This window comes from Bubalus kerabau, chromosome 1 (genome assembly GCF_029407905.1).
Source record: "Bubalus kerabau isolate K-KA32 ecotype Philippines breed swamp buffalo chromosome 1, PCC_UOA_SB_1v2, whole genome shotgun sequence".
Lineage (NCBI taxonomy): Eukaryota > Metazoa > Chordata > Mammalia > Artiodactyla > Bovidae > Bubalus > Bubalus kerabau.
The window spans coordinates 260,283,133-260,300,315 of record NC_073624.1 but is presented as its reverse complement, the minus strand read 5'-3'; the positions used below and the strand labels follow the sequence as shown (position 1 = coordinate 260,300,315).

At 40.1% G+C, this 17,183-nt stretch overlaps 1 protein-coding gene across 1 annotated transcript in view; it reads right to left on the bottom strand.

Annotated features, from left to right (window-relative positions):
* Positions 1–9,574: 9,574 nt before the first annotated feature.
* ADGRV1 (adhesion G protein-coupled receptor V1) overlaps positions 9,575–17,183 on the bottom strand; it is a 538,620-nt gene continuing 531,011 nt past the window's right edge. The window contains exon 90 of the mRNA XM_055564426.1: positions 9,575–9,997. Within this exon, the coding sequence (XP_055420401.1) occupies positions 9,879–9,997 (119 nt within the window). The 3' untranslated portion in view covers positions 9,575–9,878. The remainder of the gene's footprint in view (positions 9,998–17,183) is intronic.

The following is a 17,183-nucleotide window of genomic DNA, read 5'->3' as shown; positions in this document are numbered from 1 at the left end:
ACATATATATAATTCAACGAATTATAGCTTTGGAAATGAAAGCGACTGGTAATGTGGAGATGATACGGCATCTGGTTTGTGCAATAACTGCCATTCATTTGGATTCTTAAAGGCAAAACATCTGTAACTAAAACTATAAAAGATCAACAAAGATTATGCTCTAATTAGCTATCCTAGTAGGATAGAGATCTTTTTTGGGGGGGTGGACAAATACTTATTGGTCATCAATTTTGTTCCAGACATTGTGCTAGGCGCTCAGGAAACCAAAACAAAAGGACATAGTTCTTACTCTTCAGGAGCTTATGGTCACATGTGGGTTTCTTTTTGGGGGTTCTGCAGATGTCATTAGGGGCTCTGTGAGAGGTGAACTAGGAGTTCCAGAAGAGACTGGAAAACATTTAAAAAATTGTTTGAACTTCCTTCTCCATGCAATGCTAACATTTGCAGTGGAGAACAGTGACCAAACAATCTTGTTAACAATTTAAAATATTGTTTTATTTTATTGGGGTAAGGACACTGAACATGTGTTCTACCCTTCTGACAAAATTTTAAATGTATATGACAGTGTTGTTGCCTGTAAATACAATACTGAAGAGTAGCTCTCTAGAACTTACTCATCTTGTTAACTGAAGCTTTATGTCCACGGACTTCCACTTCTCCCTGCCTTCAGCCCCAGGCAACCACCATTCCACATTTTGATTCTATGAATTTGACTAGTTTAGATACCTTATAAGTGGAATCATGCAGAATTTGTTTTTCTGTCACTGGATTATTTTCACCTATCAAGAAAGTGAAAAGGCAACCAGTGGAATGGGAGAAAATATCTATAAACCACAAATCTGCTAAGAAATTAATCTTTATATGAAACTTCTGTAACTCAACAGGAAAATAACTAATTACCTAATTTAAAAATGGGCTAAGGACTTAAAAATACATTTCCCTAAAGAAGATACACAAACGGCCAACAGGTATATGCAAAACGCTCAGTGTCACTAGTCATCAGGAAAATGCAAATCAAGACCACAATGAAATATTACCTGTCAGGATGGCTAACATGAAAAAAAGACAAAAAACAAGAATGCTGGTGGCTGTTAGTGGGGATGCAGAATAGCACAGCTGCTATGGAAACAAGTATGCAGGCGCCTCAAAAACCTTTAAAATGATCCAGCAATCTCACTGCTGGGTATTTATGAAAAAGGACTGAAACCAGTGTCTTGAAGATACCACCCTCTCATGTTCATTGCAGCATTATCCATAATAGCCAAGACATGGAAACAACCCAAATGTCCATCAAGAGATGAACAGATGGACACCTTATCTTTGACAAAGGAGGCAATAATATACAATGGATTAAAGACAATCTCTTTAACAAGTGGTGCTGGGAAATCTGGTCAACCACTTGTAAAAGAATGAAACTAGAACACTTTTTAACACCATACACAAAAATAAACTCAAAATGGATTAAAGATCTAAACCTAAGACCAGAAACTATAAAACTCCTAGAGGAGAACATAGGCAAAACACTCTCTGACATACATCACAGCAGGATCCTCTATGACCCACCTCCCAGAATATTGGAAATAAAAGCAAAAATAAACAAATGGGACCTAATTAACCTTAAAAGCTTCTGCACATCAAAGGAAACTATTAGCAAGGTGAAAAGACAGCCTTCAGAATGGGAGAAGATAATAGCAAATGAAGCAACTGACAAACAACTCATCTCGAGAATATACAAGCAACTCCTACAGCTCAACTCCAGAAAAATAAATGACCCAATCAAAAAATGGGCCAAAGAACTAAATAGACATTTCTCCAAAGAAGACATACAGATGGCTAACAAACACATGAAAAGATGCTCAACATCACTCATTATCAGAGAAATGCAAATCAAAACCACTATGAGGTACCATTTCACACCAGTCAGAATGGCTGCGATCCAAAAGTCTACAAGTAATAAATGCTGGAGAGGGTGTGGAGAAAAGGGAACCCTCTTACACTGTTGGTGGGAATGCAAACTAGTACAGCCACTATGGAGAACAGTGTGGAGATTCCTTTAAAAACTGGAAATAGACCTGCCTTATGATCCAGCAATCCCACTGCTGGGCATACACACTGAGGAAACCAGAAGGGAAAGAGACACGTGTACCCCAATGTTCATCGCAGCACTGTTTATAATAGCCAGGACATGGAAGCAACCTAGATGCCCATCAGCAAATGAATGGATAAGAAAGCTATGGTACATATACACAATGGAGTATTATTCAGCCATTAAAAAGAATACATTTGAATCAGTTCTAATGAGGTGGATGAAACTGGAGCCTATTATACAGAGTGAAGTAAGCCAGAAAGAAAAACACCAATACAGTATACTAACGCATATATATGGAATTTAGAAAGATGGTAACAATAACCCTGTGTACGAGACAGCAAAAGAGACACTGATGTATAGAACAGTCTTATGGACTCTGTGAGAGAGGGAGAGGGTGGGAAGATTTGGGAGAATGGCATTGAAACATGTAAAATATCATGTATGAAACGAGTTGCCAGTCCAGGTTCGATGCACGATACTGGATGCTTGGGGCTGGTGCACTGGGACGACCCAGAGGGATGGAATGGGGAGGGAGGAGGGAGGAGGGTTCAGGATGGGGAACACATGTATACCTGTGGCAGATTCATTTTGATATTTGGCAAAACTAATACAATTATGTAAAGTTTAAAAATAAAATAAAATTAAAAAAAAAAAAAGAGATGAACAGATAAAGAACATGTGGTGTCCACAAACAATGACATACCATTCAGCCTTAAAAGAAGAAGGAAATTCTGCAATACATGACCACGTGGATGAACCCTTAGGATACAGATGATCGTTTAAAAGAAGAAACCACTCATTTACTACATACTACCAGTGTGCTTTGTTCGTAGTGATGCTTTCTAAGGCCCACTTGACTTCACATTCCAGGATGTCTGGCTCTAGGTGAGTGATCACACCATCGTGATTATCTTGGTCATGAAGATCTTATTTTGTACAGTTCTTCTGTGTATTCTTGTCACCTCTTCTTAATATCTTCTGCTTCTGTTAGGTCCATACCATTTCTGTCCTTTATCGAGTCCATCTTTGCATGAAATGTTCCCTTGGTATCTCTAATTTTCTTGAAGAGATCTCTAGTCTTTCCCATTCTGTTGTTTTCCTCTATTTCTTTGCACTGATCACTGAGGAAGGCTTTCTTATCTCTTCTTGCTATTCTTTGGAACTCTGCATTCAGATGCTTATATCTTTCTTTTTCTCCTTTGCTTTTCGCTTCTCTTCTTTTCACAGCTATTTGTAACGGTATGGTTTTTCCAGTGGTCACGTATAGGATGTGAGAGTTGGACTGTGAAGAAAGCTGAGTGATGAAGAATTGATGCTTTTGAACTGTGGTGTTGGAGAAGACTCTTGAGAGTCCCTTGGACTGCAAGGAGATCCGACCAGTCCATTCTGAAGGAGATCAGCCCTGGATGTTCTTTGGAGGGAATGATGCTAAAGCTGAAGCTCCAGTACTTTGGCCACCTCATGCGAAGAGTTGACTCATTGGAAAAGACTCTGATGCTGGGAGGGATTGGGCGCAGGAAGAAAAGGGGACGACAGAGGATGAGATGGCTGGATGGCATCACTGACTCAATGGATGTGAGTTTGAGTGAATTCTGGGATTTGGTGATGGACAGGGAGGCCTGGCATGCTGCGATTCATGGGGTCACAAAGAGTCAGACATGACTGAGCGACTGAACTGAACTGAACCTGTGTGCTATTAGATAGGATAGAACGTTAAGGAAACGTAAAGCCCCTGGTGGTTCTTGAGTACCTTTCTAATTTGTTTTAGTGTTCTAACCTCATGCATGTTTTTTATTACATGATTACTACTTCCCTCCTGTAACGTGGCAAAAGTTTTCAAAATGACTTTGATGAATGAACAGACTATGGGTATATACTCTGGGGCAGGATGATCAACATTGTCACATGCTTCATGAATCAGCTTTTAAAAATATCTCTTTATTGTATATTGTAAAGTGTAATAAAAACTTATTATCAAGATTTTCCTTGCTTTTTTCTCAGTTCAGTTCAGTTGCTCAGTTGTGTTCGACTCTTTGAAACCCCATGGACTGCAGCACACCAGGCCCCCCTGTCCATCACCAAAACCCAGAGTTTACCCAGACTCATGTCCATCGACTTGGTGATACCATCCAGCCATCTCATCCTCTGTGGTACCCTTCTCCCACCTTCAATCTCTCCCAGCATCAGGGTCTTTTCCAATGAGTCAGTTCTTCGAATCAGGTGGCCAAAGTATTGGAGTTTCAGCTTCAGCATCAGTCCTTCCAAGCATCTCCTTTAGGATGGACTGGTTGGATCTCCTTGCAGCCCAAGAGACTTTCAAGAGTCTTTTCCAACACTCCAGTTCAAAAGCAGCAATTCTTCACGCTCAGAAGCTTTGACTTCTCAGAACTCTTTTATTCTTTTTTTCAATCTCTCTTTCACTTCCTTCCTTTCTCTGTTTTTCTTTCTTGTGAGTATGTATACACCCTTACCTTTGAAATTATTGAAAGAGTCACTAAGAGAAATTATTGAAAGAGTCACTAAGTCGTGTCTCTTTTGTGACCTCATGGACTGTAGCCCACTAGGCTCCTCTGTCCATGGGATTTCCCAGGCAAGAATACTGGAGTGGATTGCCATTTCCTTCTCCAGGGGATCTTCTTGACCCAGGGATTAAAACCGCTTCTCCTGCATTTCAGGCAGATTCTTTACCACTGAGTCACTAGGGAAGACTTACCTTTGAAATAAATATAATCAAATAAGGTAATGTTGAAATTATTTGCATTGTCTTTCCCCTTCATTCTTGTTAACATTCCTGAATTTAAAAAACATATTAAATTTATGATTTTGTTCATAAGACTCCTAAAGGCTAATCACAGTAAAAAGCATAGCTTACTTTGTTGGATCCCTGGGTTGGGAAGATCCCCTGGAGAAGGGAAAAGCTACTCCAGTATTCTGGCTTGGAGAATTCCAGGGACTGTATAGTCCATGGGGTCTCAGAGTCAGACACGACTGAATGACTTTCACTTCACTCACCTTGTTGGAATCGTTTTATCTGTTAGAAAACAATGAGTACTTGTCTTTCTCACTGGACTAATATACCATTTCATGCTCTGAAACTGCTAGCAATTTCCTTGAGCTGAGTCTCTTCTAGGGGTTCAGCTCTTAACCTCGGGGCTCATGGCACAGCCTAAGTTGTTGGGTCCCAATGCTGAGTCTCTGGAGGGGTAGGCTGGAAACTGAAATGAAGCATCCCATAGTACTCCTGCTGACTTATTTAAAAAGGCAAAAAGCCCAACATGAGCCTTCTGAGTATCTTACCTGGGGCAAAGGGAGGACTGTAGCCCAGGAGACAGCATTTCAGATAGCTCTGAGAAACTGCTCTGAAGATGCAGGGAGGAAGCATAATGTGATTTTGGTGAAGGGAGAATACATGCAATCAAGGACATATTTTCTGCAGAAAGTCTCTGCTAGTCACGTGGAACAGCTGTCACCAGGAAGGATTTTAGTACTTTTCTAGATATGAGGGGATACGAGAATTGGGCTCATAAAATCAGCTCCTGAAAATACCTTATCTGAGGACCTGCTTTGCCAGTTTTTCCTGGAGCACAGAGTGCCTCATTTCTGCTCTCCACCCTGAACTCCTTTCAAGGGGTGTGAAAATCAGCAGCTACAGCAGCATATGATTTAATCCTTGTAGAGGGAGATGGCAAGTGCCCATGGAAAGTGCCAATTTGTAGCTGACACTCCCAAGGACCATGACAACAGTGTTTGATAACTGCATCTCACTGTTATAGATGATGGGAAACAAAGTTAATCTCTATTTGCTTCTTTTCCTGAAACCATGTAAGTTTCTTAAGTAAAAGATTTTAATTTAGGCAGTTGCTAAACTTGTCAGGTTGATGTGAATACAGACCACAATAGAAATAATGTTTCCCCCAGCTCAGGACTATTATTTCTTAAAAATACTGCACATGTATTCATCATATGAGCTAGGCAGTATGGATTACAGTTTAATTAAGCATCTGGGGTATTCTAAATTTTTGCAAAGTTGAGTTTGGTTTTCTATTATACTGTTGAAATTATTTTAATAAGAGAAAAGTTTGGGTAGGTGAGATGTATTGAATAATAACATCAAAGTACCAACTAAGTCTTATGAAAATCACTCACCTTTATTTCACTAGTTGGGCAATGAAACTAGAAGAGATTCAAGGTTATGGAAGAGTTCGAAGCCTCTGTTGCTTGGTCCATTCTTTAAATGTTACAGGCAATGTGGTCCTCTGACTTACATCCTCCTAGAGCAGTCCTGGTGGAGAAGGAAATGGCAACCCACTCCAGTGTTCTTGCCTGGAGAATCCCAGGGACGGCAGAGCCTGTTGGGCTGCCAGACAAGTCGGACACGACTGAAGCAACTTAGCAGCAGCAGCAGAGCAGTTCTGGAGAGCTGGGTTTTGCCATTAACAAAAACCACATGAAGCACAGGATTTCCCTCGTTGCTTTCTCTGTTCCCAATTAAGGTCAGGCTGCCTAGAGGTGATCCATTCTGCCACCCAGCTGCTTTTAAAATTCAACATTCTCTTCTCTGATTGAGATCTACCCTCAAACAGATCTACCCGGGGCACTTAAGGCTAAACTCAGAGTGGATCTTAAGTGCTGGTAAACACAAGACCAAGTTGTTTGGGAGCTAGCTTCCTGAGCGGCATTTTTTTTTCCAGTCACAGCCCCATTACATGTTTAAACTTCTCTGGTCAGATTTAGGAACCACGGAAAGTACTAATTAAACCCTAAAACACCTCAAGAGACTAAAAACCAACTCAAAGATCCAGTTCCAGGGTGAAATGCCTTCTGTGTTTTGCTTACTAAGATTTTCATTTGCCTGTTCTCCCCTCTTAGTTGAATTCTCCTGGCTCTATTGCTACTCCATATCTCAAGTGCATACCTGTTGGCTGCTGCTGCTGCTGTTTGGTCATTAAGTTGTGTCCAACTCTGTGTAACCCCATGAACTGTAGCCTGCCAGGCTTCTCCATCCATGGGATTTCCCAGGCAAGAATACTGGAGTGGGTTGTCATTTCTTTCTCCAGGGGATCTTCCTGACCCAGGGACTGAACCTGTGTCTTCTGCCTGGCGGGTGGATTCCTTACCCACTAAGCCCCCTGGGAAGCCCCATACCTGTCTGCACTTGCATCCAAATTAGGAAAATCCTATTTAAAAAAAAAAAATTCTAAAAAAACTTGAGAAAGAACTAAATCAACAAGAAACACAAATTTTAAATAATCACAAAATGCAGAAGCAGAGATATTTCCCAAAGAAATTAAATTAGATGTCTACTGACAGAGGGAAGAAATATCAAGGTGATGGGGTGAATACAGAGTTTCTGAGGGTGATAAAAATGTTTTGCAAGTAAAGGTAATGAATATTCAACATTGTGAGGATAATTAATATCACTGAATTTAAAAATGGCTAAAATGGCAAATTTTGGTGTTACACATATTTTACAATTAAAAAAAAAAAAAACAAAAAAACACCAAATGAGAACTGTGTAACACTGGGAACTCTATTCAATGCTCTGTCATGACCTAAATGGGAAAGAAATCTAAAGAAGAGGGAATACATGTATACATATAACTGATTCTCTCTGTTGTACAGCAGAAATTAACATGGTAAAGGAACTATACTCCAACAAAAATGAAAAACCCCAAGAATATCATATAGTCAAATACTACTGAATTGCATATTTTAAATGGGTGAGTTGTATTGAATGTGAATATCTTAATAATTATAATAATAATCTATCTTAATAATTCTATTTTTTAAATGTCATGGAGGAGTAACAAACCTGGAAAAGAAAGATCACAAAGTGTCACACTTCTAGTTTTTGAATTTTCAAGATTATGATTTGATTTGCTTCCTCCTATGTCCTTCCCTGGCTGATGTCCCATTTTATTCTACATTGAGAGGAAACTGAATGGCAAAACATTGCCGTTGTTGGAATACAAAGCTTATTTGTTTTAGCACTGTAGCTTCTCAAAATCATGCCTTTCCTTTTAATATTTAACGAATCATGCTGATCAGTGGCAGGAGGTTCTGCTGATTCTTTAGTGAGATGGCAATAGAAACTCAGCGAGCTGAAGTAAGAAAGCTGTCCCTGATTGATAGTGGTTTTGGCCAGATTTTTCCCAATTCTGACAAGTAGAAATGAAAATAGATATTGACAGTTGCCTTTGTTATTCATCATGGTGGAGTTATAATCCTTTTAGGAGCTTTAAAAATGCTGACAATAAGCTAACTTCACCTTAAGTGACAAATAAGAATTGAATTATCTGCCAAAAAATGTTACAGTAATTATGACTCATGGATTCCACACCATGAAATCTCACATTTCTACAATCATCATCTAAGCCTCAAATTCATTAAAGCCTATTAACATTTTTAAAATGGTTATTACCCATTTCAAAATTTTCATGCTAAATTTTTACTTTATAACCAATTTCATCAACTGCTTCTACCCTATTTTGGAAGACACTACAGTGCAATGCTGTAGATTGAGAGAGACAACAAATTCATTTGTCATTTAATGTATATTTCAATTGTATTACCACCATTTCTAAACTTCCTAAAAAGGATTGTGACTCTGCCAATAATGTTTTTGTTTTTTACGCTGTTTGATTCTGTTCAAAACAATATAATATGAGATGGAAGTAGGGGAGTACCAACAGGGAGCAGAAAGGAGAGTCATTTTATAATCCATCAAGATCAATACCACCACCTCAGGCTTTATAAAAAATAAAGCCATTTTTTCACGGTGATAATAGAACAGTTGAGTGATTTAATTACGGTTTTAAGGGAAATTATTAACAACAAAATTTCCCTTAGGTGGGTTTTGGTTTTTTTTTTTTAATTTTAATTTTTTCTTAAAATGACTACTGATTTTTCCCCAAATACTTGAGAATTTAAAAATAAAAGGCCAAAAAGTCTTTCTTAGAACAAACTTGTTCTGTCCTTAAAGGATTCTTCTGGAACTATAGTCAATGAAATCATCTTGAACACAATAGTGTTTGTTCTAGGACAGACTTTCTGATTTCTCATTCCAAGACAAAGACTGAAAAATCCAAACCAAGAAATAACTTCTCCCAAACAACTCTGCACTGTTTGGATGATCCTCTTCTTAGCTGTGTTAAAATGCTTGGGGAAGTTATTTTTAACTGGGAACAGAACATTCATTCTGGAAGATGTTCAGTTCCCTAATTTTATAATGAGCAGAAATAAATACTTTTGATGAAAGACTATGTAAACTACAGTACTCCATCAATACTTGAGTGCAAAATCAGCAGACAATACATTTTACAGTTTTTAGGAATAAAGGTGAAGTCTTAAATCTGGATCACTTGTATCAATGTGGGAAGAAACAGGGTGATGCACACTGCTAGACAGAATTTGCTTCTTTGCTTGGGCACAATATTTTCTCATAAACAACAAGCTTGGGTGATGCCAAATGGATTCTATGGTTTTTATTGATTGTTATTACTTTTATTAAACAATGTTAGCATTATTAAAAAACAACGAATACTCTTGGAATATGTACATTCTATTAACTGATATAAATCAATCCTATTAACTGATAGAAATCGATCCAGGCTTTCACTGTAAGCAGTTAATTTTCAGGGTGCACAAAGGTAAGTAATTTATATTCCGAACACAACAATCACTTCTGGCTTCATCATCCAGTACAATTCACAGAATCCTATTATAGAACATTTTAGCACAGAGCCAATACAAATATGAAAGTATCCTCGTTCTAATGATTACTGAGGTGCTAGAGGTGGGTGTCGGCGATGGGGATCCTTCTGAGTTCCACAATCTGGGAGTCAGTCAAGGTGCCTCCCTCCTGGCTGCCTTGTCCGGATTCATTATCACTGACACTGAGACCAGCACCTGCAGCAGAAAAAGAATAAACACGAAACTCCCACCTATTAGTCCAGCAAATTAACAGTCAAGTTCCATTAAGTCATCACACATCTATTTCCACTCTCTTAGTAAAAAGTGAGCTATACACTTAGAATACATATTATTGACACCTAACAACTATTAAACTGTATTTTAAATTCCTTTTGGTAGTTTCTATAAGTACAGATTAATTTCTAAAGACATGGATTTGTGTTCTCAATCTTTTTTTCCTGTTTTTACATGGTTGACAGGCATAACTTACTCCGAAGAACACCATTTCTTAATTGGGGGTTTATTAAAGTACAAAAGAAATCAGGCAAGTTAATTAGAACTTTTCAGCGTGGGGGCTGGGGGGTAGGATTTGCTGTTAGAAAACATATATCCTCCAACCCTACATCTACTGAACCTAGTAGGTCCCTCAGCTGACCCTCAGTGAGGGGCAGGGACCTGAGAAAACCGTGCATTAACACATGGTATAGTATCAGTGCCCAGAAGACACTGGCTCTGAATGACTCAGATCTGATCCCAAGATAAAAATAATTATGTAACACAGTGCCAAAATCAGATCTGCATAGGAATCCCACAAAGCTAGCTGTTGATTGCAGATAGCACCCAGAATCTTTGTATTGAGGAAGTGCCACTATTTACTACTTTTTTCCCAACTCAGAATGATTCAGAAAACCTGACACAAGGCTAGACTAACACCTTGCTGTTTTCTTCTGTAATGTGTAAACACACAAACTCTCTCTCTTTCTCTCTTACACAGACACACACACACAGACACAGACACAATAGGGATATGGTCACAGGGTGTGCTGTTGGCTGAATCATCAGAGATTACAGCTCCCAGCCCCACCCCCTCTGCTGGGCACAAGACTGCCAACAAGAAGGAAAGAGAAAAGCCAGCTGCCCGGGCAGCTCATACTTCTCTTTCTACCTGGGATGTAGGAAAGGCAGTTTTGCAGGGCTGGTAGCTATGGGAAGACAGTGGATTAGCTTCTTCTCAACCTAGTTGGAGATGGAAGCAGAAGCCTGCTAAGGTTCTCCTTCTAGCCAAACCCTCCCTCTTTGGGTCTCTGTCCTTCCCACTCTCTCTCTTTTAAAGGCTGCTGTTGAAACCCCACTGCCTGGCTTTGGTTCTGTGACACCACACTGGCCCATCTTATCCTGTGGACCCTTTTCAAAGCTCTTCTGCTTTCTTTTGCATCTCCTCCTGCTGTCTGACCTCTGGAGGGCTTGTCTTCAGCCCAGCTTCAAGGCTGATCCATCTGACTCTGGCCTGCTCTCTAGCCTAAATGTCTCACTAGAGCCACTGGTCACTTCCTTTCCCCACCATGTCATTAATCAGCACTTCTGCCTAGAAGGCTCTTTCTCTGCCCCTCAACCCTTCTGCTTGGTTGCTTTCACTCTTCCTATAAATAGCAACTCAGGTAGCATCTCCTGTGCTACCCGTGACAACATGTTGATTCTCTTTAAAAATTTCTAGTTCTTCCACTGGAGTATGTCCCCAGGTCACAGGACAGTGCCCAGCCACTGCGTGTATTCAGTAAATATTTGTTGAGTATAGTAATAAATTGTGCTCTGCATCTTAGTTCTTAAAAATGCCTCTTTAATTTTTATCACCAGTTCATCAGAATGTCCCTCTGATCCATTCTGCATTCCACTGCCTTCTCAAGAACAAACATTAGTTCCTAATGTAAACTGCAAGCCTGGAACTTGCTGCATTGGAACTTTCAAGATACTAACCCGGCTGGACTTTACCAAATAGACATATTCTAGTCTTTTGCTGCTGTTGTTATCAGTCTTCTTGAATCCCTTATGGTGTTTGGCCCTACGTTTTAAGTAATATTTGAGTTTGCCACACTGTCTTTGGACAAAGGGCCCATGTTTCTCTGCCAGGGAAGCAGAGGAACTGCCCAACTTATAACAGAAGAACCTCCCACTGGATCAGTGACACACTGGCATTTTATAAAGTAGTGACTGAGGCCCTGAGGCCTATAGCAGCTTGATCTGAGTAACTCAAGGGTTCAGTTGCCCAATATGGGATTAACTCCAGAGAAACAGAAAGGACCTCAGCATTAGTACCAGGGGAAAGTGGGGCTTAATGTAACAATCGAGCACCAGCTCCCTCTGATTTCAAAGGTGGCCTGCTCTAAATGTCATTGAGTGTGTTCAGTCCCATCCAGCTCTTTGCGACTCCATGGACTGTAGTTCACCAGGCTCCTCTGTCTGTTGGATTTTTCCAGCAAGAACACTGGAGTGGGTTGCCATTTTCTCCCCAGGGGATCTTCCCGACCCAGGGATGGAACCCACGTCTCCCCACTGCAGGTGGATTCTTCACCGCCGAGTCACCTGGGAAGCCCCTCTAAATGACACTAGGAATGTATAAGCATCTGCCCAGCATGGCGACAAAGCATGCTAGAAAGAAGCTTGTGAACTGAGACCCTGCTGAGCAGACTGTGAGGGTCAGGGTACACGGGGCTGAGCGGCTGAACATGGGTGCAGCTATATAAGTGACTGGCTGTTGCCTCCTCGTCCAGTAGCGTGGAGCCCTGAACAATGTCAGCAAGTTCTCGATATAGCCTTGCCTGAGTCACCACATCTGTGTGAGCCACCTCGTCCTCCTTTTTCAGGCTCCTCCCAGTTGACGTAAATGCACAATACCCAAATCCTGATCCCGCGCCGAGAGTCAAGACAGAACACATCCTCCACACAAGTGTAACACAGCAGAACTGGGAACACTGCCCAGGTTTCTTGTCTCTTTGTAATTCATTCAGTGGTCTAGGAAGGTATTTGGCAATAGGCATCCTGATATTCTGAAAAGCATTTTCATGCTTACATTTTAAGCTAAAACTTTATGAAAAATCCAGTAAGTGTGATGATAGTTAACTCTCCCTCTTGGTAGACTGAACAGGCGATGTCAAAGGAACTACAAAGAACAATTCAAATTTATCTAGAGTCTCTCCTCGACATTTCAACATACTTTAGAAAGCATGACAGTAGCCCTGTTTTATAGACACAGAGATTGAGTGGGGATCAGAGGTGTTCACTGAGTGGCCCACGTTATATAGCAGGGAAATTCTAGAATGAAGATATACAACTGGACTTATTTTTTAAAATTTTACTTTGTTTTTGGCCATGTCATGCTGCTTGTGGGATCTTAGTTCTCTGACCAGGGACTGAATCCAGGTCCATGGCAGTGAAAGCCCCTGGCCACTGAACTGCCAGGGAATTCTCTATTAAAAAAAAAAAAAAAAATATATATATATATATATATATATATATTCATTTATTTGGCTATGCTGGATCTAAGTTGTGTCATGTGAGATTTTCAATCTTTGTTGCAGTATGTGGGATCTAGTCCCCTGACCAGGGATTGAAGGTGGGCTCCCTGCATTAGAAGTACAGAGTCTTAGTCACTAGACCAGCAGGGAAGTCCCTCCAACTGGACTTCTGACACCAAATGTAGGGTGTTGTCTTTTAATACATCCTATGGTCTCTTATATTAAAAAGCAGAGACATTACTTTGTCAACAAAGGTCCGTCTAGTCAAGGCTATGGTTTTTCCAGTAGTCATGTATGGATGTGAGAGTTGGACTATAAAGAAAGCTGAGCACCGAAGAATTGATGCTTTTGAACTGTGGTGTTGAAGACTCTTGAGAGTCCCTTGGACTGCAAGGAGATCCAACCAGTCCATTCTGAAGGAGATCAGTCCTGGGTGTTCATTCGAAGGACTGATGTTGAAGCTGAAACTCCAATACTCTGGCTACCTCACGCAAAGGGCTGACTCCTTGGAAAAGACCCTGATGCTGGGAGGGATTGGGGGCAGGAGGAGAAGGGGACGACAGAGGATGAGATGGCTGGATGGCATCACCGACTTGATGGACATGAGTTTGGGTGAACTCCAGGAGTTGGTGACGGACAGGGAGGCCTGGAGTGCTGCGGTTCATGGGGTTGCAAAGAGTCGGACATGACTGAGGGGCTGAACTGAACTAATGGTCTCTTATGGGGTCAGCTCTAACTGTGTGACTTCTTTGTCCCCCAGGTTTCAAGTGTTCACACATCTGTTTATAGAATAGATTTCAAACTACTTGGCAGATATTCAGGCACCAACCTACCTCACTGTTTTCAAGAGTTATGAGTCAGCAAACACTCAGGTGTTACAGAATACATTATAAACATTTAAAGCTGTTTTTAAGCATAATAACAAATAATTTATACCACATACTGAATTTTAATTCTGCCAGACACTACAGTAGACTCTTCACATAGACAATCTCTAAACTTCACGAAAACTAACAATGAGAATCCTTATGTGATAAATGAGGAAACCGAAAGGTTGAGCTCCCTACTGAAAGTCATACAGACAGAAGACTGAAGAGCTAGGATCTCAACACAAACGTCTCTGAACTCAAAGCCCATTCTTATTTTCTATGGCCTTTTGAAATGTGGCAGTGATACAAAGGTCGCACTCCTTCAATTGGCTTCTGAGGCAAAGAAATCAAAATCTTTTCAAATTCTACTTTTCCACTTTGATCTCCATCTAACTTTGCTTAGTACACTGGAATGCCTAAGTTCTTGGAGTTAAATAAGTCATTGTAGTTTTATGTGATGCCTCTGAAAGAAAAATTTATTAATGGGTTCTTTGAGGAGTTCATGAATTTGGACCTTGATTCTGAATGTTTTCATTTGTGTTCAAGGACTTGGTATTTATTTTCTTCTGACTGAAAACGAAATCATTTAAAGGTTTCCAGTAAGGAAACATCTACCATGACATTAGTGTCACTGGTCTGAGGTAAAAGAAGGGAGTTAACGGACTAAGGAAGATGGGGAGTCAGATTAGTCCCTCTGGGAGAAACCCCAGTGAAAAAACACCCTGTTTCAAAGCCGAATGCACGAGTGTCTCATTTGCCTGTGAAGAGCCTGATGGATTTCTTTTTTCTTCTTCCTCATTTTGGTTGTGCAGTGTGGCATGCTGGGATCTTAGTTCCCCAAGCAGGGATCAAACCTGTACCCACTACAGTGGAAACTTGGCGTCTTATCCACTAGCCTGCCAGGAAAGTCCCGAGGCTGATGTATTTCGAGAACAACTCATTGAAAGATGCTATGTCCTCTTTTTAGAGTGAAATCTGAATTTCTCATACAGGGACAAATAATTTATTTAAAAAATGAAAATGGTCAATTGTGTTTTCTTTTTCTTTGTGTTCTTTTTTAAAAAATAAATTCATGGAGAAGGAAATGGCAACCCACTCCAGTACTCTTGCCTTGAAAATCCCATGGGCGGAGGAGCTTGGTGCAGGCTACTATCCATGGGGTTGCAAAGAGTTGGGCACGACTGAGCGACTTCACTTTCACTTTAAAACCATAAATGTAATTGGTTTTCCTACCTTTTCATGCCAATTTATTCCATTAAAAATATAATGAAAAAAATAAATAAATTCAATATGGTTAAAATTTAAATGGAAAAACAAGTCCATGACTGCTTTGGGGGCCAGGGCTTGTATTTTATACCAATCAAATGAATTTCAAACATAAAATATATTAAATTAGGATAAAATTCTGTGTTGTGAGTAGAATGGCAATACAAGTTAAAAGAGAAAAGAGAATGGTGTAAAATCTCCAACTGTAAAGGAAAAGATTGCTTGTATATATTTGAAATAAAATGAATAACAGTGGGCATCAAATTGCTCTGGTACTTAAACCCTTAAACCCTAAAATTTATAACAATAGAAATAATATTGTTTGATACTATTTAAACTCATGATGACACCTTTAGATGCTTATTTAGATATATGCAAACAGTAACACAGTTTTTCAAAGTTGTTTAGGGGTTCCAATGAGAAAGACTTGGAAGATCCACTGTTTCCAGTACTTGACTTTGAGTGGCCCACAGTTAAGGTCAAGGTTTACAAACTCAAACATCACACTTGCAAGGGAGGCTCGCATGAATCTGTGACACAGGGCTGGTGGACACTGGACAAACTGAAGAGCTCACATCCTACTGGAAGAGCAGCCATTACTCGGCTCCAATCAAGCAATGATTTTAAGCACTTTATTGGTAGATTTTTTTTGTTTAATGAAGAAATTCTGGATTTTTATGGGATATCTCTACATTTTAAAATTTTGGCTCCAAAAAATGTTAAAAGTGCAATGAGGTTCAAATGAAACTCCTGGTTAAGCCAAACCTGGCCTGTGTGTCAACTGTGAATTCCACTGTGGATAGAATGGCAGGTGGACTGCCCCTTTGATTTGACCATATTCTATGATGGAAAGTATCTATGGGGTAGGACTTTATTATAGTAGCTTTTCTAAAAACAGAGGGAGCCAGTGTGAGAGACTGCTATTTTGGTCTTTTTAAGCATTTACTTCCTAAAAGAGTTTCGTGAACTCTAAGGAATGCTAAACTCAGTCTATAAGTAAGCAAGTCATTCCATGCATTCCTCAACGGAATGCATTTAATACTTGTTATATATATAGGACCCAGATCTAATTTAATTATGTTGTAGGAATTCATTTCATGCTTCACGTGTCATAACAGCAACTGTCTGCTTTGCAATGCCGGGCACATAATCTACCCTGAGAATTATTTGTAACCTGAACGCCCCCTAACTCATCCTAACTCGGAGGAGCATTTTACACACTTGCCCCTTCCTCCTTCATGGAACTCTCTTCTCTCTAGTTCTCGTGCTGACCTTGCTACAGTGTCCTTTGTAGGACCCTCTTCTATTCACTCTTAAGCATAAGTATTATCTTGGATGTTCTTGTTTCCTTTCCTTTCTCATCATGTCTTCCGTTCTTCCCTCTCTGTTTCCTTCCTCACCTCTTTCCATCTCATCTCTTAGCTTCCACTCTTCCAGAGTAAACTCATTTCTCCCCATAGTTTCACATGTAACTCTGCATGATGCCATTCAAGATCATCACCTCTAACCTTGATCTCTCACCAAAGATCCCAACTTGAATATATAAGAGCCACCAGGCTGAATGATCAAATGATCCAAGTCTGAACTCACCAGTGTCCCCTTGAGAGCAAATAAACGAGCGAATGCTCTATGTAAGATTCCCCAGTCTCCTAGGTGAGAAGCATGAGTCTTTGCTGACTGTCATCTTCGTGTTTCCTAAGCATTCCCCTTGTCCTTTTTCTTGCCACCTCCCAGATTTGAGGTTTAAATCATGTT